Here is a 26,631-nt window from a genome sequence, read left to right as displayed (position 1 = left end):
TCTATGATTCTATGAACTGAAGATGTTTAAGTAATCCACTGAAAGACACCAATGAAACTTCCTGCTAGTACTGTTTATAGAATGGTTTGCATTGGAAGGGACCTTAAAGATCATCTAGTTCCAACCCCCAAGAATTCTAGAATTTGTCTTTAAAAGACAGAGCACAAGGACATCTAAAAGGTAACTTACTCAGCCATTGTTTACTTAAGTAATTGCAATCCTGAACTGTCTACACTTGAATATAAAGTATTAAAGTATACCATGTTGGCTTGTTTGTGCAGCTACTCTCGTCATATCTGTTATGTTCATCTCCCTTGACGTCATGCATTCTGCCTGTTTGTTCTGCAGTTTTTTGACCTGAAAGCAGCAAGTGAGGATAAATGCATTTATAACCTTAAGATGACAGGCAACTATCTTCACTAACACTTCTGAAGTTGCTAGGTTTCAATTTTTCCCATTAAATAGCATTATCCCATTAAATAGAATACCTACTGTGAGAACAGAAAGATAAGAGTAGTAGAAGAAGGTGCTGGGAAGTAGTAGAAGAAGGTGCTAGGAATTCCCACCTTCAATTTAAGATTTCTAGAAGTTTGGCTTATGTTAACATTAATTTCACAAATACTTTTCAGGCTCAGATGAGCATTTTGAAGCCATGGCTGAATAACTTCTTTCTTTCCACAAAAGCTAACATTCACATTCCATACCACTAAGCAAGATAACACCTCTTTCAGATTGCAGCAGGAGACAAAACTCCTTGTAGGCAATGTGGTGTTTGCAAGGATCTGGACCAGATGCCTCAATCATCTTAATACGGATCCTAATCCAGTGAAGCAATGAGGCTGATTACTCCTTGAACAGGACAGAGGAATGACCCAGAGATGTTTCCTGCTTTCCCATAGCCATGATGTCATGGAAAGACTGGAAGGCTCATCTAGTCCTTCTGACTACTCCCTTTGCTGCTTACCCATGTGGGTACCAGTGACACCTTCAACAGATCAAGGGGAGGGTCATATAGCTCTGGGGTAAGCATGAAGGATCCAGGTGATGTTCTCCACCATCTTTCTAGTCAAACACATAGGCCCCAGTAGAAGCAGGCACCTTGAAGAACAATAACTAGCTGTGCTGCTGCTCTCACCAGCACAGCTGGTCTGTGTGCAAGAGGTCCTTGACTGCACATTATTAATTGCAAAACCAGAGACATGTCTGAGTTGTTACCACAGGAGGATGGAACAGCACCAATATTGTCTGGTGGTCTGTAATAAACCCCTGTCAGAAGGAAGACAACATGGATGAGACTTCTGACAAACACCTGTCATCAGTGTCCTTATCACAGGTTATCCAGCTTCCTGGAGATTTCAATCATTCACACACCTGTTGCAATTCACCCAGGGAATGTCTAGAATTTCTAGACTGAGTTGATGACAGCTTCCTAACATAAATGGCTGACATAATGATCAGAAATACACTCTACTAGACTTGCTGCTCATATACAGGAAAGGGCATGTGTCCATATACCAGCTTTTGTTGCAGAGATTGCAAGACTGGAAGAAGGCTAAGAAAGTAAAGCAGTGGAGTCAGAACTCTGGCCCTTCTAGAGCAAACCTCAGTTTCCGTAAGAAATCACCAGGCAAAACCCTCTGGGAAGCTACCATGTGGGGAAAAAGGTGCCCAGGAGAGCTAAAAGTTGCTTATTGAGAGATCATGAACAAACCATCCTCTTGCACAAGATCATCAGAAATGTCAATAGAAGGCTTGCTTAGCTAAGCTTGTAGCTTCTTGATGAATTTATAAAAAGCAGAAACAAGGACAGGCAAAATATAAACACACTGCTTGGACAATTGGACAAAATCAGGAAGGTCAAAGAGATCGAAGTACAGCTGAAGCTAAAATGCATCAAGAAAAAAGTAATAAGGGATTTAGCAAATGTGGTGGTGGAAGAGACAGTTCAAGGATCATGAAGGCTCACAGGTGGCTAGGAGAAGACAATTTATTGATAGATGATATGGGAAAGAACTCAATGTCCTTTCTGCCTCACATGCAGGCCTCCAGACTCCTGTGCAAAGTAACAGTATGGGAAGGAAAGGGACAGGTAACAGAAGGGGAAGACCATGCTACAAAATGCTTGAGACACTAGATAGGGTAGATGTGATCTACCACACTGATACGATTGTGGACACTGCTGCCTGTTATCTACAATAAGAAATAATCATGACAAGCCAAGCAATGTCTCTGTCAGCAGGAAAAAGGTAATATTGCTCCAATTTAAGATGGACAAGGAAGACTCAGGGAAATATAGCTCATCAACCCCACTCCAGTCCCTGAGAATATAACTGAATCCTTCTGGATTCCACATCCTTCACATCATTGGAAAAAGAGAAAGACCAGGAATACTCAACACAGCTAAACCAATGGGCAGACCTTTTATGACCAACCTGATTCTCCTCTATGATGAAGAGACTATTACGTGGACAGACTATTTTATTACATGGACAAAAGAAATGCAGTTGCTGTAATACTCCTTGACTGCAGCAAGGCTTTTGAAATGGTTTACTTACCACAATCATTCTTATTTGTAGCCTGAGGAGACATATTAGCTAGATCAGACAGTTACACGAGTTGACAACCGATTGAACTACTGGGCTGACAGAGTATTAATAGTTTGATACTCAGCTGGAAGCTGGTCAAAAGCTAAGAACCCCAGGGCTGTTTGTTAGGACCAATATTATTCAGTATCTTCATCAATGACTAGGATGAGATGAAATAACACCCTCGACAAATTTGCAAACAATGCAAAATCACGAGTCATACCTCAGATGCCTGATGGTGCATCTTCAGTTCAGAGGGACCATGATAAAGCTTGCAACAGAGCCAACAGAAAACTCATGAAATTCAGTAAGATGTGGAAAGCTCCACACCGAGGACTGAATAACTGTGTGAACCAAGACAGGCTGAGAACACACTGGCTGAGTAGTAATCCTCAGGCCCTTTTCAGGATCCTGGGTAACTGTGGATGCTAGAACTGTGTATGAGCCAATATCATGTTCTTGATATGAACTGGAGAGGCTGAGAGAGCTTGGATATTTAGTTTGGCCATGAGGAGGTGAAGAGGCAGTCTAATAGCCTATGATGGATTAAATCAGAGTTACAAAAAATAAGAGAGAAACTTCTTTGTAGTTACATATAACAATGGACCACACCCACCAGTTGCAGGTGGAAGATTCATACTGGGATTTAGGAAAAAGTTTGAGTGGAAAGGTGGTGAAGCACAGATTATGCAGAGGCTGTGGAACCTCTAGACAAAAATAAAGAAACACCTCCCACCTGCCCCCAGGCTGACTTGATTTAGTGTTGGTGACAGTCCTGCTTCGAACAGGACAGAGGACTAGTAACCTTCTGAAGTCCTTTCTGAGAAAGATTTCTAGATTTTCTTCATACAATTTAACTAGCAGTTAAGAAGCCAGCCTGGGTAAATCTACTCAGAACAGGATGATTACCTTCTATTATAAAACTATTTCCTGCCATAGTGACAGAAATTGAGTATCTCTCAACAGTAGCTACAAAAACTAGTCTAAGGCAAATCTGACAATTCCAATTATAATCAGTCTTTTTATAAGCACTTTTCATTTGAGATGGGAGTGTTAACTTAATAGTATCAGTTATCATAAAATTCCCCATCCCCAGGCAGCAAACAAACTTCTGGCAGCAGAAAACAATTTTGATTCTTTGACACTTCATCATGCAATCCCTTTCTAACAATAGCTGTGCAGTAGGTATCTGTTACCAATCTGAATGGTATTCAGCATTTTAAGGAAAATTTACAGAATAGATACCTTACTTTCCTGCTGGGAACACTGTTCAAGGCCATCATCAACAACACAATACTCAGTAGTATTCTGGGTCTTGATAGCTTGTGGTGATTGTAAGACAAGCCTTTCCGGAAATAACACTTCAAATTTAGAGGAGAAAGAAGGCAGAGAAATTTGAAAGCCACACAAACACTTTGCCCATTTCACTGATTAACATTACTCTGATATATCAGCTTGCTCTGAGTTGCAAGAACTGGGTTATCAGAACTAACATAAAAGTGGTACAGACTTGTGTGAAGTTCATATAGATGGTCCTACGCAACCATAAAACAGGAGATCAGTGCTTTTTAGTAAATTCTGAAGTAACACAGAACACTGCCATTTCACTTGCTGTTATCACAACATTATGATTTCTACAGTTCTTACTGGCTCAAACAGTTTACAACAGTTTGTTTCCACTCCTCTCTCTTGTGATAGCCAACAGATGAAATCATTCTGATGACACCTACTCTAGACTCAGAGTTGTTTTTTTTTTTTTTTCAAATGTACAGAAAACTCCTCTAAGAACAAACTACAATGCATTCTTCTTCGTATGCCCTGATGTGAAAGCAATATAAAACACAAGACTCCCCAGAAACAAACTCCTCTAGACAACTTAAGTAAACTGAAGTGTACCTTTTTCACCCAGGTAGATAGCTTGCTCAGTTGCGAACTGGCATCGCCTGCTAGTAATCCTGTTATCAGAATACAAACTTGTAGATTAAAGTAAAGATTACATTTCCATAAACTACAACAGCATACACCTACAAGGTATCTGGTATTTTTTACTATGCACCAGTGCATATAAAACCAGGAGTTTAAAACAAGTGTTTTTATATAAAGAAGCATCTATTGAGAAATACGCTGCAGAAGTGCCAATCAACAGCTTTGCTATGAATAACATTGATGCATATGTTCTCTAGCTCTTCAGTATGATGCAGTATGACACAGATGACCAGACTTAGACAGTCTTTCAAAGAAGTTATCTGCAAAGCTGATTTTACAGAGAAGATTAAGCAACTCTGTACAGATAACATCCCATGAAAAAAACAGAAGTACAAAAGGATGGGTACTTAACATCAGCAATTTTTTTTTGCATAGTCTTGCAGCCATGTTTTTTTTTTTTCTTTAAAAAAACAAAGAAAAAAAACACAAAACCAAAACACTCCACCTCAACTCCCCCACCATTTCAGTGCTTGACATTGGTGCAATCATTCAGAGAAGCTTAAGACAAGAATTCTTTGTACTTGTGACTACAGTTGCAGTCTTTCACCAATGAATGTAATGGCAAATGTGTATTGAGGAAAAGAGGTGAAAGAATTGGCAGGATGTTAATTATGTCCTTCTCCTATCTGTATCCATCAAAACAACCAACTGACAGTCATGTATATTTTAAGAGTCACTTTACTGTAGGAATCATTAAATGCAGCTTTTTGGAAACCTATAAAAATACCTGCAGTGAACGAATTCCACATCCATGGGTTCCAAGTTGTAAGCCTGTTCAAAGTCTGCATTACATTTAAGAGTAACATCTTCATTACATATCTGTTGCAAAGATAAAAAAGTCAGCTTATTGATGAAGTTTTAGTACTTTAAACATAAAGAAACATCTCTGAAAGCACTGAACCCGCTCATCACCTCCAAAAACACCACCTAGATTTACCTATCAACATATTGCATATTTACATTACGAGTGCTTTCAGAGCAAGTAAAGATTATAATCTAGAAAGAAGAGGGAAGCCAAAGTCTTCAAAAAATCACCACTTAAAATGTAGATAAAACAAATTAGCTTCCCAAAAGTCAAGTTAAACTAGTCTGTAACTCCATGAATTGCCAACTTCCCGTTTGAAACCTGTGGACCACAGTATTTTCAACAGGAGACGGACCTTGCTTACCTCAGTAACATAGGCAACGTACTCTATTATATGCTCAGAGTAGACCTGACTTTTCAGTATCACCTTATCACCTAATTGTAAACAAAGTTAGAAGGCAACATACTGTTAGAAGGAATAGTAAAGTTCTCACAGCAGCACTTAATTTCTTCCTTTTTTTGCATGGTTAAACCAGGAATTTGCAGGATGCTAGATGTTAACTAACTTCAGCAAAGTTGCTGTATTCGTGAGTAACTGTTCTGAAATGCCATACGCAGTTGTATATTACATTTTAAAAGGCATCTAATATTGATGCCATTAGACATCTGAAAACAGTATCTTGTATATTATTTGAGATTCTGAATTCAATTTTAACTACTTTGCCAGCTTTTGCTTTCAATACACCTGTTGTCGTAAGTTATTACTACATTGCAGAGTTTATTTTTTCTGAAAGCCCGACCAAATTTGTACATGAAAAATCCGAAAGTATCAGAACATGCATAAGAACAGACACATGCAATGCTGCTTCAGACAGCAGCCACTGTGAAGACTCACACTGAGATACTAACAGCACAGTTCACCTGTCTAGCAGCCTAGGTTAATAACTTGGTGTTCAAATATGTGAAAGACTTCTTTAAACAAATGAGTAAGAAATGGAGCTTGTATTGCATTGCACTGGAAGTATTGATCAACATGCTATTTGGCTTTATCTCACATTAATTACTACCTGTAACCAGGTGAGGTCTGCCCTCTTCCACTCCTGGCACTTCCAACACTAACAAGTTCCCATTCCTTTTCAAAGTAACTCCACTCATGTTGAAGTCTTTTATTTCCATTTCTGCATGGATCTCTTCAAGCCACAAGAGAGTAGAAAAGGTTGCTTTATAATTATCCAGATTAAGACACTGAAAACCAAAACAGTATACATTATTGTTGTAACTCCTACACTAAGATATGGAACCCATTATTCTTAACATCATACAAAACACCTCTTAAGACAGACTGCACAGCAACTGGGTTGCTAATTAAGGCACCTAAATACATGTATCTATACACTAGCTAATATTTTAAACTCCCCCAGTAGTCAAAGCAGAATTAGAATAGTCCTTGGAGCTCAGGTACAATAGCCAGTCAGCTAAAGAGTTAACCAAGTCTCTCTCTCTACTACAATGGGCAGTTTCAACATCTGAATCCAGGGGCAGTCTACAAACTGAATTCTACGCTCAGCAATCCCAGAAAGCACAAAAATCTAAATACACTGGGCAGAGACGTGTGAAGAGAGAGTCATGTCAGTCTTGGCCCTGGCTGATGATTATACAACTTAGGCAAGCTGAAAGAACCTGAACTTTACCACTTCAGTGAGATGCATTAAGCTCTGAGGGAGATTCTCCAATGGTACAAACCTCTATCTAATCAATGACTGATACCATGGAATGCTTTCTATTTGTTATCTTCTCACTCAAATACAAGGCAAATGAGCAGTGCTTTCTGGAGCAGACTTAACAGTCACCAGTACTGGACAGAACTTAAGGTACGGTTAAAAAAAGTTACCATTAATGGCAGACTTTCAGTATAAAATTATTTCAAACACTACTGAGTTTTATCTTCTTTTTGAGAGAGGATCGCTAATCTGCTGTCTTAATGCTGTGACCGCAGGTTGTGTGAGCTGTTTAAAAAGCAGACAATATAGCCTTTTACATTTTTGAAAAATTAAGTATCAGACAGAGCTCATAAGTCCTTAAAAAGTTAGGGGGAAAAAAAAAAAAAGCGTGAGTTGCAGCCATGTTCTACCAGAAATCAGGACAAAGTTTTGGAGAAGGAATCACTGTTAGACTTAAGGTGATGTGGGGTTTTTTTGTATGTATTCTGAAATCTACTTGCAGGAAGAATTTGAACAAGCCATAGTGAATTAAATTTGAGGACTTCTAGAAAAAAACACCAGTTTTGAACAACCAGAAAAGAATCCTGTTATTGTAACAATTTAAGAATTTCTGCTTTCATTTGCTATGAAACAACTGCTGGACTACTGTTCTGACACCCCAAAAACTCTTTCCAATGATACCTAAAAAGTGACAGCGAAGAGGAATCTTTGTTCAGCTGCTGTAATATCCCCTCTCCTCCCCCCAGTGTACTTTTACTACCTTTTCAGTTTTTCACATTTACCCATTTGTGCTCTTGTAAGCTTGGATTCTGTGACAGACTGAAACCCACAGAAGTTACCGGATACAGACTAAAGTCTTAAGTCTACTTGGTAACATATTACAGCATCTTCTATTATACTAAGGGCTACATATTTTTTCTAAATTAAGGACAGCTTGAACAAACATACTTGCATAAAATATATTTTCTTATATAAAACTACACTTGCATACCTCTGCTAGGAGAGGCTGAAAGGTCAGTATGTCTAACTTCTGCTCCACACATTTTCTTAACTCATCTGGTACGCTATAATACGGGAGAAAAGTTGGCAACTGCTTTCTGCGATTTCTAGAACAAAAGTGTATGATGTACCATTTAGCTTTCTCAAATTATACATGTGAAAAACAGCTAATTAACATGCCACATCATCAAGGCTATTAAAACAAAACACACACACACAGCCCCCCTCATGACAGACCCAATGATTCCTTCAAAGTGACCACTGGGAAGTTTGCTATACTGGGAAGAAAGATAAGTGTTCCAGTTACAGACTATTTGAAAACACTGTCTGCTTTTTCAGTTTAGGGATATTTTTATAACTAAGCAAATACTGTAAGTATAATGGAAGCTTACTGGCAAAACAAAAAGTTCTGAATGAAAGAAGAGAAACATTTATCAGATATAGATGTCAAAGTTGCTTGAGGAGTTAAGAAGCTAACTCTGAGAAAACTATTTCCAATTTTCCATCTTTTTCTTAACACAATTGTTACTTGTAGGTTACTATGTAACAGTGTTTATCTTGTTTATCACCACATTATATAGTAGAAAGAGCTCCTGTTTGACAAATCTACAAAGAAATCAAGCGGTTCATTACTAGAACAACCTCTTCTATCAATAATGTCCACAATTATCTTGTTTACAACATACATATACAAACATGTACACTCTCCCAGTTTCACATTTTCTTTGTCAGCATTACAGAACAGATATAGCAATATCAAACAGAGCAGTATTAGGTAAGTGTTATTTTTTGATCTAATTCACAGTACCTTCTGTATTTAGGGGTAACCACTGTTGTCTTCCTTGGCTGAGGTTCTGGAATAATTTTAGGCTTTATTGGAGAAAATGGTTCCACAGGTGCTATTAGTAATTCTTCTTCATTTGTTACAGTGGCTTCAATATAGTGTCCAACAGTAAAATCAGAAAAACCAAGCAACAAGAGGTCTTTACTGTACCCAGGATTCCTTCAAGCAAGCAGAAGTTATGTTCTTAAAACCATTATGTTCACACTTTATTATCCCCAGCCATAAGTATTTTTAAAAATAAAATTGTAGATTCTCATTTCAGTAACATATGAGAACTACTAACTTAGGGTAATTCTTCATACTTACTCCCCACCCTGAGTTCAATCCAGGTATCATAAATAATTAAAAAAAAGAGTAAAAATCTCAAAACTCCAATTTCATCAAAAGCTTGGGTAAAGAGCAAAATCCCTTCCCTCAACATACTAGATACAGAATTAATACTTCTGTCACAAGGAACATCTTGGAATTACTGTTACTGAAAAAGATTAGCCAAACATTTCCACAGGAACCTGAAGCATACACCTTCACTGTTTGCAGCAACAGCTTTGCTCCACCTTGCTTAAGGCTACTCAGAACTGAACCCTAACTGTAAACACACCAAGTGGAGAAAGTAGGAAAGATCCTTTATTTCTGAAAAACTCACTTTATATGTCTAAGCAGTGCTTGGGAAATGACGGGGGGGGGGGGGGGGGGGGGGGGGGGGCGAAAAATCAGAGGGAACAGTTTCTTCAGATCGGTTTCTAAAGAACTTAAGACAAAAGATATTAGCACACACCATCTGCTCTGAAATCCCTTAATGAACTCATCCCAGCACTACCAATTCTCTCCTTGGTACTAACTACACAGTCCAACACTTCTATGTGCCTGAAACAAAAGTATCCCAGAAGAATTCTAGCTTACTTTCTCTTTGGCAGGAATACCACTTTTTCATGCCAACTAACACTACCTGCTCAGGTTAAAGCTATAGCCTGGTATTCTCTGCTAAATGAACTCAGTGCAGACACTGAACTGTCCAGATTTATGGACTAAATTTTCAGTTTCTACAGTCTCTGAAGTGGCCAGCAAGCACTTGTTACCTTCATGCTGCAGCCTCCCATGGGATTTTGTATGGATTGTTCTGTATTATTAGAAGATTCTCAGACTTCGTGGCATTTACAGATCTACAGTGAAATAGAAATTGTTCTTTCTACACGTCTTTCTCCAAAAGGCAGGCCATGCCTGCAGCTTATCTTTCAAATTGCAGCTAAATCATCCTCCTAAGAAAATTTCTACCCCTTGTCTCACTGTTTAAAATGGTAACAGAAGTAGTGTGGAAGTTAATGCAGTGTTACTTTGATGAATGAAACCATTTGACCTTGTTTTCCCCCGTCCAACTTTTAAATTATGATCATAAGAATCAATGGGTGTGGTACACAAAGTCTGTAGACCTACAGCTGGAAGTAACTGAAAAGTACATGAAAGTAAGTTTTCCAAGCATCAGGTTCCTACTTGAATTCTGAAGAGCTCACATAAAGCCACATTTTATTCTTAACTAAATCCATGAAATATTTTGTACAGCGAAGTATTTTTGTTTTTCAAGGGTTTTCTAAGCTCTGCAAACCACTTCCTCTATAAATTAGACCTCCAAGGAAGAAAGCTTTTTTTTTTTTTTAATTTCAGCATAGATAACCTGCATTTAATATCACAGGACAGGGAGGTTTGAGATCAAGGCATGTAGCAACATGAATATGACATCAGGGTAGCAAAACTGGAAGAAACATATCAGCCATAATACAAATTCCCAGGAAATCTACATTAGCTCTAGTGCTCATGGAGTGATGGGTTTCCTGAAAAGAATATAACCAGCTGCAGGCATTAGCTTCACCTTACTGCCTTTTTTCAGAGAAGTTATCTGAAAAAATATACTCCCAGTATATTTCTTCCTTTACTGCTACTATTTTCTTTTGACAAAAATCAGAATCAAGCATTAAAATGCTAACTGCTCTCAAGGTCTAATATAAGTTTCCACATCATTTGCTAATACATACTGGCTTACTTTATCCTACGCCAGAGAGCTGTGCCCAGAATAAGGGAACTATTAAGTCAATTTTTATGACTTGTTTCCATTGTATCGGTCAGAACCAATGCAAAGAAATACTTACACAGCTGTGCATATGGTCACTATGAATGTTTTTCCACCTGGTGGTATGACAATACCAGTAATATCGACATGCTTTATTGGTTGTTCCACATCTTCTCTCTGCTCATTTTCTCCATTATGTAGATTTTCATCTTTCACCAAGGAAAAGTTTTCTTTTGTTCTTGATAAATTTGAATCCTGAGAACTAATTCCTTCTGTAGTAAACAGATTATAATAAATGATGTTACCACAATTGCTACTGCTAGCATAGGCAAGTATTCTCAAACAAACCTCCAAGTCTCCTGAGGAGTTAACACTCAGCATTCAAACGTTAACATTTCACTGTACCTGGAATGATTCCATTCTTCATAATGGATGTATTATTCAATGACTCATATGTTGTTCCTCCACTGCCATTATATGACTTAATTGCAGCTTTTGAGAGGTCTTCTTGATATATTGGAAAAGATGACAGATATGCTTCTGGACTGTTGTCACATTTTTGAGGAATCTGAAAACTGAATTGCTTGCCTTTCACCCATCCAGCTAATCTGCAGCTGATTAAGGACTGTGGTACACTCCCTTTATTCCTAGAAGTAGTTATGTAATTATTTACATAATTAAATGCATAGTTAATGTTCTTGGGAAGCTTAATTCTACCTGAAGTCATATACAACTGTCTGTAGCAGGTTAGTTCACCATTACTTCATAACTGCTATCAGAAAGCAATTGCACTGCTGCTTCTAACTCATGAGACTAGAACATCTGCTACATGTTAGTATTTCTAGGTCAAATCAATTACCATATGAAGCATACAGAAACACTGTGTATAAAAGCAGCTATGGTAACTTAAAATTTATCATTGGGTAACTAACTCTTAGGAAAGAACACATAGCAATAAATAGAGGGTTATTCAGGTGTGACTTCATTTGAGCCTCTATACACAGATATGAAAAAAATAAAAACAAAAGAGAACACCAAAACAAAAAAAACCTCTAGGATACACCAACATAGTTCTTCAGCATCCAAGTTAAGAAAACTAAAACAAAACAATTAGGAAAAAAAAATCTAGTCTGCTTTTAATACATGAGTATGCAACAGTCCTCTTGTTCTAAGATTTTGAATACAACAGTGCATCTGCAGCTTAAACTAAACACACTTACACGTAAAAGCATTTACTTTAATCCTCATCCCAGAAAGGATTTTATTAGGATTGAAAAGAAACATAAGATTGGGGAGTCTCAAAGCACTATCTGCAAGATAGATGCTCAATAAAAAGATTATCCTAAAGACATTAAATTCAATATAAAATTCTCTTTAATTCCATAGTACTTGGGGGTTACTTGAAGACCATGAACTACAAGGCTCAACTATGAGAGGCTTCTGTATGAAAGACAGGTTTACAGACTATGGAGTGATGGAAAGGAATAAAGCGTAGAACAATCAGAAAGGCTTACTCTATCCAAACGATCATTCTTTTAGATTCCCCCTGCTTCAGAGTTCCAAAATTAGTCATTCTTGATACTTCCAACCCTCCTTTGCCTCTCATTAAGTCTTCATAAGGCTCACCCAAATTGACTCCATTAGAGTGAGATTGTCTGTAAAAATAATTTTAGCTTCAATTTTGAAACACAGATAGACTCAGCAAATATCTTTGAGTCAGCACAAGTCAAGAACCATTATACCAAAGCACAGTCACAGTATTTACGAATAAGCAGGTGAGAGGGTTCACTTTTTTCCAGCTACTTATATTTCCAGTACAATTAGGTTATCTTTACTAATTTAAGCAGCAAATTAAAAACAAGTCTTTTGTCAGCAGCACAACAAACCAGCATAAAACTTTGGATACAAGACTAAAACGATTAAGAAGCTAGCTAATCTTTGCTGAAGAGCTGAATCAAATGGTGACTGAAGCTGTTACAGATCTCTCTGGGAGCTCAACCAAGACACAACAAAGAGCAGCTCCTTAGCATGAGTCCTGATTAGCACTGGAGCTTAAGAGGTAAAATGACTAGACTGGAAGTGTTTCAACATGTACCCCAAGCACTTAGTTATGTCTTCTGTTTACTGCTAAAATCTGAAAGCAGCAAACTGAAGAAGAAATTGAAAAAAGCTGAAAAACAAAAAGCACTCTTAAAAACTACTATCACACATACTACTGATGAAAAACTCCTATGAAATCAAAGTCACATGCTCTTCCCTGTCTGAGACAGGGAACATAACTCACCTCTCAGTCTCAGCCACCTGTAGAAACCATTTAAAATGGTTTTTATTCTACAGTTAAGAACCTATTTAGCTGGATCAATTGGCACTAAAATCACTTGGAAATATTTTAATAATCTCACCAATATTTATACACCCTAAGTATTCCTTAGTTATCTAATACAATAAAGTAGAAAATGACTGCAGCTGTTCTTTATTAGCTACATCAATTTACTAGCAAACCCACTAGATGTCTCCCACTGCAGCTTAAGCTGCTCCAGTTTTTTGATATGGTAGGAAATACACTAAAAATGAGAAATCAGCCCTAAGGTATACTTTTCTAATTTGGCTTTAGTATAATTTTCTGTATAAAATTGATCATTAAAAATAGGTCCAACTGAAAAAAATAAGTAAACAAATTGTACTGTTGTGCAAAGTGATGTAAACACTTTGAGCTCCAACTAGGTACAATTTAAATCTATTATATCCATTACCTCTAGTGAAAACCAGCTTATTCCATTGTTCATAGTTCCTTTCAAGACATATGTACCACCCTGAGCTATATTTCCTAGGGATTGAACAAGGCAAGCTCTCCCAAAGACTATGTCTGAAAGGCATCCAAATGCCCTTTTTGCTCTTCTTTGGACTTTCCAATTGGTCAACAGCTTATTTTCGGCCAGCAGAATCAGACTCTAATCCTACCAAGGCCTTGTTAGCACTGAGAGGGACAGATTTTACAGGTAATAGCCATATTTATATACATTTGGGCAGTATTTGTGTTTTTCACACTTGAACTCACAAGTTAAACTGTGGATCTTTGCTGCAGAACTGCTACTGACTAGTTGTTGCCCATTCTACATTTGTATAGTTGATTATTTCACAGAATTTCAACTTCTCCATACTGAACATTTTCCAGCCTTTTCTGCAATCTGTCCAGATCCTCCTCACATCACATATGCCACTTAAAGTGCCTGCAGAACCACTCAGTTTGATATTTGAAAGCCTGATGAATCTCTATTATTCAGATCATTAAACTATACCCTTTAGGACAGATACCTGAAGAATCACTACAACTTAAGCAAAATGGATTAAAGAAACATCCATTTTACATTAGTTTCACTGAGAATGGTTTTCAAACAGTAAAGTCTTCACTAGCAGAACATAGATCACAGGAAACGCAAGGTAAGAACATGAGTTTGGCATTTTTTGAATAAAACCATGCAAAATTCCTTTCTTGCCTAGCAGTATCTCTGAGCTCTGCTGCTACTAGTTTTGCTTCTCTAGTAAGCACAGATATCCCCACCTTCTGGAAATGAAGCAGCAGAAGCAAGGGCCAAACCTACCACACTCTGATCTTCCCAATGATCTATCATGCTTTCTAGTCAACTACTGAAGAATTTATGGCATTTCTTGCTTAACAGACATAACAAAATTTAAGCTGCATAATTACAATTAATCTCTATTTGTTATTAAGTGGAAAGAGAATGAAAGAATAAGTATTACCCATCCTGGCTGACTGGCACCAAGCAGAGAGCTCTCCAAATATAACACGACTGATTGCTCTCCACCACAATCGTGTTCACTAGATCATGCCTACAAGGTGAATAGCCATCAGGAAGTCTCAATGAATCCAAAGTGAAAAATATACTGTCGTCTACTGTACCACTTCTTCCACAGATGCTGGAAATGCGAACCTGTAACAGTTTGTTACTCAGTGTTACTCGATATTATCTGCTTAAGCTAACAGGCATACTACCACTGCATAGTTTTTTCCTGCAACAGTCATCCTAGCATTAACAGAGCTGCATTCTGAAGCTTCAGTTATTCATGGGAGGTAAGCATACAGCTCTAACCTAGAATCACTGTGCTTGTCTTTAGATTTAGAAGTCAAAAGAAACACAAATACTTCAGATAAGCATTAGGTTCCACTTAAGTGCACACTACAATACGTACACTTGACTTAATCATGACACCTGCCTTGTGACTTACCAACAACTAATTTATACTTCAGTACTAGCAGTCACAAGAGAAGAAATTTTTTCCTATACTTGACATGCAAATATTATTCAATATATACAGTTAAGTTAAATACAGTAAACCATTAACCTAATTATGTATTCCTAGAGGGAACAAATATTTTCATTAAAATAAAAAAGGACAACAGTTGTTTTTAAGCCAAAATACTTGGACAAATTAAACATAAATTCCACAGTCATTACTACTTTAAAAAAGTTTCAAAATCCACATATCCTTATTACAACCAATGTAACTAAAACAGTAGGCATCCAAATCAACAATCGATAGCCAGTAAATGTTAGTTACTCTTCCTGTTCTAACCAAAATGTGTATCTTTTCCAAAAAGCTTTGTTATTTTAGAAATAATGCTATAAATGGATGAGTCAATATGTATTATCTTTTAGAGATGTGTTATAGAAGATCTATCAATATTAGCAACTTAAACACCTTCAAAATCCCACTTCACACAAGATTCCTCTTGCCAAAAACAACATGAAGAACATTTACCTTGTCTACTCGCTTATATCTCAAGGGCTTTACAGCAACTGCTTCACTGTTCCATGTTGTTGTGTTAATAAAATATTTCGCTTGCACCCAGTCACCTTGACAAGGTTTGAAACCTATGTAAAACAGAACATTTCTCAAGTTTAATTGCTACTGATAACATTTGCATTACTCCCATAGAGAACTACTTTAAGTTAAATGAAACGACCCAGCCAGAACAATGCATTACTCACATCCACTGAGTTCAAACTTCTCTTCGCGGTTCTTCCCCCAGTAGGTTATGAAAAACTGCTTAAGATATGCCAGCGGAAAAATACTTTCTTACATGTAACTTGTGCTTACATGACTGCATGCACGTTATGCTCAGTGAGAACGAACAGGTAGCTTTCTTCACCCAAATCCCTACATTTGTGTCACTACATACACTCTATTAGAACTTATTTGGGATGTGGACTGCAAGTTTATCAGAAGATATTTCTGTTGTACATATAAAAAAATTAAGGAAGAGTAAACAAGAAAGCACCTACACACCTTCACAGACGTCCTCCATGGCAAAAGAAGTATTCTGATTAATATAGCCACCATCCTTAGAGAGAGAGGTGATATTGCCAATTAATGTTTTCATATTTAGTTCAGAAACATCACAAGTAGGACTGGAGTCTCCCCATGTATTCTGGACTGCGTCTACCTATTAATAGAAAAAAACCCAACATTCAAACAGCTGATACTTAGGATTATATGTTAAACATATTCCTACAATAAATATCAGAATTTCAACTGCTTACGGAAGCCAAGCTCCTTATTAGACAATTCTATACTCACTGTAGCTGTCCATTTTTATACACAAAACCCATGAGTACTCAACAGTAACTAACTTCTCTTAAGAAGTCTGCTGTATGCTGCAACACTGACAACTACTATAATTACATATTGATTTGTCAAATCTTTCTCATGCTTCCCTTGCTTTAGGTCTACTTTAGAATTTTCTCCATATTGACAAGAGGACCCCCTTGCAATCTAATCATACAGAAGTGGAACTAGAACATCACTATTTCAGAAAGCAAAAAAATGTTTTCAAAATGCTATTTATAAACACTACATGTATTTCAGACTGCCCTTCAGTCATTCTTTAATAATTTGAATAAAAAAACCCTTCTTACAGACTCTCCAGATCACCACTTCAAATGTAAGTTTACTTCCCTAAACAGCCCTCTGCAGAACACAAGCTACAAACTATCCATGTATACAAACCATTTCCCATCCCAGCTATGCTGGGGCAAGGATATAGCACCTCTGCTCTTAATTACTGGAATTCCTAGAACTACAAGTTCTCTTCCTTGCTCCCAAAGAGTCACCACTGTCACAGGTTCAGGAGTCTCCCCCCTACAGTTCAAACACTTTTTCTTCAGAGCTTCCCTACTCTCTATAAGGACTGTGGGGGCCAGTAACAATGCCAATGACACTGGACAGAAGCACTTATTACTGTTAAGCAAGAACCACTGACTCCAGATGCTACGTAGAGAAACTACATGGTACAATAAAGAAAGAGAAAAAGATATCAAATTCTTCTTTTGTGAGGCTTATGAGGATAAGGATGTAGGAAAGCATGAAGAAAGTGTGCAAGGTGTCACTGCAGTGATTAAACAAATACAATGAATGAAATGCCCATGGACAACTTTTTCCATGAACTGTATTGTAAGCGTACAACTCACATCATTAAATTTACAGCTTATTTCAGAAAGCCAAGTGCTTACAAATTCACAATCAGAATAAAGAAACTGAGTGGAAAACTAGAATAACATAGATAAGGGAGTAACTTAAAAAAAACCAACAACTGGACAGAAAAGCAAAAGAAGTTAGCTGCGGTGTTTTGACTTCTTCATGAAGATTAGAAACTCTGAATAAAGAGTATTTTCTTAATGTATAATGTGAAAAAAGTAATACACTGACAAAATAAACTATACAGTGCCATCTTTCTCTTACAGATTAGCATTTGTGCACAGATGGAAAACAGTCCTCCTATAGCCACACTTTTCATAAGTGTTAAGAAAATTTTCCCGTTGTTAAATGCTATTACTACCTTTGTGCAGTGCACTTCTTGGAGGCACAATTTTCACAAAGAACATGTACATTACAAAGCAAGAAGAAACAGTTCAAACGTTAACTGCTTTGTCTTGATCACATGGATCCTATTCCAGATGCTGAGGCATCATCCCAAAATAAAACTGGTGAGGGAAGCTACCTGAACTAGCCTGTGGGTTGGATCCTCTGAAATGGAGACTTCCTTAGCAAAGCAACTGGCAACAAATTCCACGTGAAAGTACTTGCTGAAAATTTACATAGTGTTTGTGCAGGGAGATTCTCCTTGGCTAAGACAAGGAGACCTTCTATGTACCTGCTGTGGTGGCATATATACCCAGCGCAGGACTAACAGCAGGACTGGTGATCTCATCCCAGCACACTGCATTGCAGTGACTGTTGTACTGTTCACTTTAAGCACTATACTGTTTACACAAATGAAATTAACCGCAACAACAGGTATACTAGTCTAGACTAGACTAATTACTAGTCTAAATCAGTTTATTTCAGAAAGCTTACAAAATACACTATGATACGAAAAGCCAGTTAAGTGAAGTGATTATCCCCCTTCATTTAGCACTCTCTTAAGATGGCATCTATAATACTGTGTGCAGTTTTGGCCTCCACAGTACAAGACAGACATCAATCAACTGGAACATGTTCAGTGTAGGACCATGGTGATGGCTGGGCACTTGCCTGGGAGGGGAAGCGGTGAGAAATGGGCTTGTCCAGCCTGGCTTCAGGCAGACCCAACAGCAGGCCCCCACTACCTAACAGGAGGTCATAAGGAACACAGAGCCTTCATTGTGGGCACAGATTGAAACAAAAACTCTTCAGGCTGGATATAATGAAAAACTTTTTCACCATGAGGAGAGTTAAGCATTGGAAGAAGTTGCCCAGAGAGGCTGTGCAGTCTCTCTCCATCCTTGAAGGTTTTCGTGACCTGACTGGATAAAGCCCTGAGCCACCTGGATCTGACAACCAGCTGACCCACAGGAGGTTTATTCTCTTACCCTCTCATGTAACAACAACATAAAATTGACTTTGAAGCTCAAAAAAGTTAACACACACAGATTTGAACCAGGTATGATTAAACAAATTCGGATGTAATTATCTCAACCAATAGTTTCATATTCACCACATCTAGATTTATATTCAGAGAATCAGTATTAAAGAAACAACATTTTAAAGGAGATGGAATGAAATAATAATACAAAAACCAAAACAACTTATCCCTACTAGGTGAAGGGTTGGCAATTTCTCCTATTTTGTAGAATTCAGGAAGCTAAAACTATAGTAACTTCCAAAAGGAAGTCTCAAAGGATTCACACAGAAAGTGAGACTACTATTTATCTTCATCTCTTACCCTGATAGCCTTCAAACCACCCGATGTTTTATCCTCTTCAACAGTGGCAGTAACTTCCTGTCCAACCATCAGCAGCATATTTTTTGTAACAGCATCCTTTGTGAAGATTATCATGTCATCTATCATCCCATAATCATGGCAAAACCTTGTCACAACTCCTTGTACAGTTTTTAATTCTTTATCACCTGCATCCAGAGGAAAAGTGTTGACATAAAACCAAACCAGGTGTTCACAGAGCTATGCAACAAATGCAACTAAAACTGCTATCCCTTCTATCAAAAAGTCATTCTCTTTTTCAACTAAAAATACCAACAGTTGCCAACTAATTAGTTTCACGTTTAAGTCTTGAAGTCTTATGGCAAGTTATGGTTTCAATCAATTAAGAAAGCCAGTTAAACACAAACCACATCATAAAAACAACACTCTTTAAGCTGCATGAAAAAATCATAGATTATCTCAAATTGGAAGGGCCCCATAAGGATCATTGAGTCCAACTCCCTGCTCCTCACAGGACTACCTAAAACTAAATCATGACTAAGAGCATTGTCCAGATGCTCACTGAACTCCAACAGGCTTGGTGCTGTGGGCATTTCCCTGGGGAGCCTGTTCCAGTGACCGACAACCCTCTCAGTGCAGAGCCTTTTCCTAATGTCCAATCTGAACTTCCCCTGACGCAGCTCCATTCCATTCCCTCATGTCCTATCGCTGGTCCCCAGAGAGAGGAGATCAACACCTCCCCCTCCGCTGACCCCCTTCAGGAAGGTGCAGACAGCAATGAGGGCACCCCTCAGCCTTCTCTTCTCCAAGCTGAATAAACCAAGTGACCTCAGCTGCTTCTCGTTAGGTCTTGTACCTGAGACCTTTCACCACCTTGGCTGCCCTCCTCTGGACACACTCTAATAGTCTGATGTCCTTCTTATATTGAGGTGCCCAAAACTGCACACAGTACTCAAGGTGGGGCCACACCAGTGCAGTGCAGGGTGGGACAATCACCTCCCTCGACTGGCTAGCTATGCTGTGCTTGATGCACCCCAGGACACAGTTGGCCCTTTTGGCTACCAGGGCACACTGCTGACTCATATTCAATTTGCCATCAACCCAAACCCCCAGATCTTTCTGTGGGGCTGCTCTCCAGCCTCTTGTCCCCCAATTTGTACATATAACCAGGATTACCCCATCTCAGGTGGAGAATCCAGCACTTGAATATATATATTATATATATTCAAATAGCTTGAAAAACTCAAGTTTAATAAATACCTGCAAGCTAAACAGCTTCTCCCAAAAGCTCTGAGTCAACAACTGTTCTCAAGATTCTCCATAGCAAAAGAAAGTTCTCAGTATTGTTTGCATGGGCAATCCAACACATTTAAGATTTCTGTACTTAAAAAGCAGGAAAAGTGAACAAGCTATACAAATTAATTCTTCAAATTTGTTTATAGAATATTACAGTTAATACACTTTTCTCTGGAGAGAACCAACTCTGGTGATGGATTTCTCTGGAGATCTAGGAGTTTCAAGTCTTTTGGATTAGAAGCAGTACCTACTTATATACCACACAAACTTTGACTCAACAACACTGCACTACAACTTCAGGCTTAAAGCTGGACTGAAGTATGCTAGTTTAGATCTCTAACATATTATAGCTACACTCACAATCAAGACTACTAATACAGTAAGTAATCTTTTTTTGCTTTCTGTATTCATAAATATGAAAAAGCACTTTTTGCTACATTGAACAATGCTACTAAAAGCATCTTAAATGTACACCATTTTGGAGCCTAAAAAAGCATCAAAGCTACACTACCATCTCTGTTCTACAGCCCAAGAAAAATTAAGAAGGTTTATGTATTAAGACATTAGTACAAGGGAAGACCCAAAGCATCCATCACGCATCCCCACGACACTCATTTTACACCTCACTTCATACTCCAACCAGCAACAGTAATCTGCCCCGCTCAGAAAATATAGCAAAAAAGTACCACTAGGAACACTCCCCCATGCTCTGTAGTTAAAAAGCTACCACGTTTTGCTGCTTTCCTTTAAATTGACAGGTCTTGACTCAGCCCCATTCATGTGGGGGCAGAAACCACCAACACCCTCAAGGCCCTGAAGCCACACACAGGCCCTGCATCTGGCACCGCAAACTCACAACGGGCCCAGGAACTCCTACCTAAGGCCGCCCATCTCGCCTCTTCTTCTTCCTCATCACCTGCACGTCTCCAGAAGTAGGAGAGCGCCCTAGAAAATAGACTTAGCATCTCCATCCAGCGGCCCGACAACCCTCAGCACCCTCCCAGAAGCCCTTCAGCGCCCTCTCTTACAGCCGCGCTTCGAGCCCCCGCGACACCGCGGGCCAATCACGCTGCTCGCTCCTGGTCACGTGGAAGAGCCACAGGGGAGAGGAGGTGTTACGGGCGCGCGGGCTGGAGGGTGGGAGGGAGCGGCTGCGCACGCACCGCGCTGCGGGGAACCGTGCGGCAGCCCGCGCGCCTCGAGGATGAAGTCACGTGACGCCGCGCGGTGGCAGCCCGCTTCCTTCGCCCCCCCGTTGCCTCGCGCCTTCGCTCAGGGGCGGTGCGCGCGAGCAGCCGTGCCGCCTGCCCGCCCCCTTGGCGCGAGGGGGCCGCTCTCCCGCCGCCCCGCCGTGAGGGGGTCGCCCGCTGGGGCGCCTCTGCCCCCGGCTCCGAGGGGACGGTGTCTGCGGAGCCGGGGAGGAGCGGGGTGTTGTCACCCGCGCCGCCCTGGTGGCGGGCGCGCTCACTCCTCACCGCAGGCAGCACGGAGACTCGCGGGGGAGGCACGGACCTCTCCTGCTAGGGCTGAGTGGTGGGACCGTGGGCGGAAAGGAGGGTGAGAGGGCCTCCTGCAGTAGGGTTTCAGGGCAGCAGGGGTTGAGGAGACATTGAAGGTGGTGTTATGTAGTTACTGTAAAAAGCTTAAAGCTGAGGGGTGCACACAGCCTGTTCCTTGCTGGTGACGCTGCCTGGAATTGCCGTCACACTGTATGACAGGTTTTCTGGGTTTGTGCAAGTGAGGAGTCCTGAGCAGGCAAACCCCGCAGGCAGGCTGCCGTCTCGCCTGGGGTGAGGGCTCAGTGCGCCTGTGTGGCACTGGGAGTAAGTCAGACGTGGAGTCTGTCCGATGTGGTAAAATGGGGTACATGGGAGAGTATGCACGTGCAAATGGCATGTTCTTGAATTACTCAGCAGCCAGTTTCAAAATGATAGAATATGCTCTAGAATGTTATAAACTTGGATAAGAGAAAAAAGAAGTATTTTTGTCTTAATATCGTTAATGTAGGAGCTGCTGTGGCTCTAGAGGAGATAAAATTTTACTGACTGTTGCTTTTATTTCTATAGTGGATATTTTTACCAGTTCTCTTCATGCAGTGCACTTTAGGTATCTTGTATAAGCCTTCTTTAAATTTTGTTTCTCAAAGTGTTTCACAAAGCATAGGTTTTGAGTTGATGAGCTCAGCATTCCAGTAATTCCCTGGGAACTGCCACGGAAGACTGTTTCAGGAGACAGTTTCAGGAAGTTGGGCAGAGCAGTATATACCTTTATGGGAAACTACTTTATGGGTGTTTGTTGTAGAGAGGCAGCGTAGTTTGTGATGAGATTCTGAGACTAGAGCAGCCATTGTCTTTGGCAACCTTTTATTTTCTACTTTTATGGTTAGCTCAGCGTTATTTGGGCAAAGGAGGGCTAGAAGTGTGTTGTAGATTGTTTAACACAGTTCCTAAACCAGAAGAAATCCGTGTTGCCATTAATTATACACAGGTTCCAGTGTCTTGCTCTGAAGTAACTGAGGTGATGCTATTGGGAGGAGAAATGTGCATAAGTGTCTGTAGTCAGAGAACTTTTTAGAAAAGTGCTGAGGGAGTGATGGACTCCACTTTTAGATACATTGATTTAAAGCATTTTGACTACTGTTTTCTTTCACTAAGATTCCTGTGGAGTGCAGGCAGAGGAGTATTGGTTGGCAAAAACGTGACAGGTGAAGAAATTGTTTTTCTGGAGGAGGGGAGTAGTTATATATGCATAAATTCCTGTCTGAAGATCCTGTAGTTTATAACAGCCTTCCCAGACTGTGCTTCTCAGGAATTTTATTGCAAGAAAATGGCCTAGGCAGAAAAGACTGGTATTCAATCTGGATGTCCTTTAAAATGCTCATATGATGTGTTTATGACATCCATAAAACTAGAAGTATTTTGTATTTTAATAACATCAATGGGTAGTATATATACTGATCGAACCTGTTTTAAACTCTTCAGATGATGATTCACGTGAAGGACTAAATCCAAAGAAGTTCATATTGTACTAGGGGAGCAAGACATCCCTTTGAAGCTATTTGGCCTACGTTTTGCTCTTGGTTCAGTACATGCCCCAGGATGTGAACTGGGAAACAAGGGTTGAGGAATCAGCTCCAGAGAAACAAAATACTTGAAAGAGCTCATTTTAGAAGAGCTGGAAATATTGAACAAGGAATACAGGTAATGAACTAAAATAACGTAATTAAATATTGTGTGAAAGAATGCATAGGTAGTGTAGCTAATAACTCATCAGAAAAAGGAACGGTTGGTCAGCATGGTATAAATAAATTTCACCGGAGCTTCAGGTGCTGTATACTTTTGCATTTAGATTTGGGAACATGGGCATGAGCCTGGGTTCAGTGCTAGGGGAACTGTTCCAGGACAGAATGCTTTTATATTAATTACTGATACAAAAGTAGGACTATGAGAAGTTTATGTACCTTTTTATTGTATTGTCCCTTGGCAGATCTGTTATAATTGTCAATCTGTTTTTTATCTTGTGTGGTTACTGTGGGCGATGCTTGCATGGCACAGCCCTGGCAAATGACCTAGTGTCTGCTGTAGCTGCTTCAGGCAGTCTGAACTTGTTCAGTGGTCTTTTCAGTGGTGGAAGTAAGTAGTTCTTCATAGCCTCTCACGATTTGATTTGGTTGTCATCCCTTGACATCTTTTGGCCTAAATTAGAATAAAAACATTTAATTTGTAAATCCTTTTCAGAAGCCTGTAATGTTCTGTTGGCATTGTTAACATTTCCTGCAGCCTTTGTGTAGGTTTCCTGTGCACCTTTTAGAATTAGGAGGAATCTCTTTGTACATCACCTTCATGCCTTACCTAGCCTGGTCTTGGCCTGTGACTTGGGCTCTGGCTACCAGATCTTGCCTAGCGGGTGTGTATACCCAAAAGTGACCCAAGATTTTTATGGAATCGGGAACATGAAATTAAGGGAACCTAGAATAAGGGCCCCAGAAAATTTTTAGAGTAGAAACCGAACTGTGAAGTTTAAGTGTTTTTTTGTTGACACTGATGCCAAATGCAGAGGGTACAGTAATAGTGTGGCGAACCTCTGTGCAGAAAGGAAAATGACAAATACTGGGAAGTGCACAGGAAAGGGGGCAGAAGGAATTTCACCATAACCAGAGAAAGCACTGTAGTGCCACGCTTGAGAGAGGGAGCTTTCAGGTACAATACTGGCTGAAATGCTTGGAGCTGTGAAAAAAAATTTCTAGGGTTTGAGCCCTGCTCTCTTCAGTGGTACAGGACTTCATAAATTCTGTTTATTCAAAGAGATTAGATCATGTAAATACCTGAATATCTCACCAATTTTGTGTAAAAAATAAGTTGATCTCCCTAAATCAGTCAAAAGGGATAAAATATGATCCTGTTTTAAATCTATGGTAACCAGTACCTAGCATTCATTGAAAAAGATGTGAAGTATTACCCATTTTCCGTTACACCATAGTCTTTGAAAAGTTACAGATAATTGAAACATTTGCAGAGTGTTTCTTCTGTGAACAGAGGAACAGAAGGGCTTAATTACTTAAGACAGTTTTGCTTGGCTACACAGTCTCTTTTTTTCCCCCCTTTTCTAACAGTTTACAGCTGTGTCTAGTGTTGTGTATGGTGTATTAATCTCCATGTTTCAGTCTATTAAAACAACTGTAATATCTTAATATACTTGCAGTATTGGCTGACATTATGAGAAGAGTAAAATCTACAGTCCATACAAATTGAGTAGTGCTGTTCTGAAGTTTTTCTAGCATACTTTAAAGGTAATGCCCTTTAGAGTACTGAAGATTTAATTGCGTCTTGGTTACAACACTGTTTAAAGTTTATACAAAAGACCCTGTCATTACTGTAGCTGTCAAGGTGCCAATATCTTCAAGAGAAAAGCATTCTTTTTTATTTTTTTTTTCATTGCCTAATAAGCAGGAGGACTGGATCCAATGTACGCTGGCCATTGCATGTCACTGCTGCCTGCTAGATTTAAAATATGTTGTTTAGTCATCATGGTGTTCTGTAAGTATGAATGTCAGCACGATTGAAGTGTGCAGGGTTTATCTGAACACTCTAGAAAACTAGGGTTAGTAAAAAAAAAAAAAAGAAGAGTTCTACAGTGAAGAGAACATTCTTGATAGATTTTTAACCTCTAACTTCCCAACTTGTTGGGATACTTGAATACTTGAATTTTTATCTGTAGCTCATTCTGGGAGAATACTGCATAGTAAGTAGCTTTTGCTCTTTTGAAACAAGAACTAGATTGTTGAATATTGTTATCACTGGCTATTGTAATAACTAAAAGTGATAAACTATGAGGAAGGTTTTAAGATGCTGAGTAAGGGGTACTACTCAAATAGGAAAGAGAGTTGAAACTTTTAATTTGTTGGTCTGATTTGGAAGCAGCCCTATGAGAATGTAGTACAGTCATTTTCTAGTGTGTTCTGTTAATTAAAATTCAGGAGGCATTTTCCTGTTCCCTGGCTTAACTGAAGTTTTTGCTGTGCTTTTGTTCCATATCTGAATAGATGTTGTTGAAAGCCAAAGTGTAAGGGAGAACTTTTCAAAGACGGCATGACTCACTGAACGGTGAGAATATCACAAAGTCTACAGGCAGCTGTGTTCACAAGACTGTTTTAAACTGACAGTTAAGTTTTCAGTTGAAGGTAAGCATGAAGGTTTTTAACTGTTGAAAAATCTGCAGTAACTTAATTCTAATATCAGAATATACCTCAAGGTATTTGAACAGCTTGGCAAGCAGTGAGATGAACAAAAAAGGGTGAAGTGAACAAGAAAAAAGGTTGATACTGGGTAAATTAGAAAAAGTTTTCTGTAGCTGAGAGTTATTGTGAGTATATGAGTTCATCGGACGCATAGTGAAGTCTGTCATTTTAGATACCTGATAAGAAGTGTTAAAATCAAATGGAAGTTAATATCTAAACATGTTTAAATATCTTTTCTGTCCCAGAGTTAAAAAAAAAGAAGAAAGAAAAAACTTTGGTTATAGAGTTACCCTTGAACTAAACACATCCAAAAATGGTTCTTAGATCTTGAAATAAAAGTCTATTGAGGTATGATAGATACACAAGCTTTCATTT

At 39.0% G+C, this 26,631-nt stretch overlaps 1 protein-coding gene across 2 annotated transcripts in view; it reads right to left on the bottom strand.

Moving 5' to 3' along the window:
* The window catches only part of MOV10L1 (Mov10 like RNA helicase 1), a 35,457-nt gene extending 13,973 nt beyond the window's left edge, over positions 1 to 21,484 (bottom strand). Inside the window, exons 1-16 of one of the 2 annotated variants that reach the window (XM_068401643.1) lie at positions 21,397 to 21,484; positions 19,227 to 19,411; positions 16,313 to 16,469; positions 15,785 to 15,897; positions 14,765 to 14,955; positions 12,517 to 12,657; positions 11,408 to 11,649; positions 11,082 to 11,274; positions 8,905 to 9,099; positions 8,089 to 8,203; positions 6,444 to 6,621; positions 5,741 to 5,811; positions 5,299 to 5,390; positions 4,482 to 4,540; positions 3,831 to 3,946; positions 261 to 357 (exon numbers count right to left, since the gene is read on the bottom strand). In XM_068401643.1, coding sequence (XP_068257744.1) covers positions 261 to 357; positions 3,831 to 3,946; positions 4,482 to 4,540; positions 5,299 to 5,390; positions 5,741 to 5,811; positions 6,444 to 6,621; positions 8,089 to 8,203; positions 8,905 to 9,099; positions 11,082 to 11,274; positions 11,408 to 11,649; positions 12,517 to 12,657; positions 14,765 to 14,955; positions 15,785 to 15,897; positions 16,313 to 16,469; positions 19,227 to 19,411; positions 21,397 to 21,484 — 2,233 coding nt within the window. The remainder of the gene's footprint in view (positions 1 to 260; positions 358 to 3,830; positions 3,947 to 4,481; positions 4,541 to 5,298; positions 5,391 to 5,740; positions 5,812 to 6,443; positions 6,622 to 8,088; positions 8,204 to 8,904; positions 9,100 to 11,081; positions 11,275 to 11,407; positions 11,650 to 12,516; positions 12,658 to 14,764; positions 14,956 to 15,784; positions 15,898 to 16,312; positions 16,470 to 19,226; positions 19,412 to 21,396) is intronic. The other variant, XM_068401644.1, reaches the window with a different exon arrangement.
* Positions 21,485 to 26,631: the final 5,147 nt, after the last annotated feature.

This window comes from Nyctibius grandis, chromosome 5, assembly GCF_013368605.1.
Source record: "Nyctibius grandis isolate bNycGra1 chromosome 5, bNycGra1.pri, whole genome shotgun sequence".
NCBI classification, from domain to species: Eukaryota; Metazoa; Chordata; class Aves; order Nyctibiiformes; family Nyctibiidae; genus Nyctibius; species Nyctibius grandis.
The sequence above is the reverse complement of the archived record's forward strand: the minus strand, read 5'-3'. Positions and strand labels throughout refer to the sequence as shown.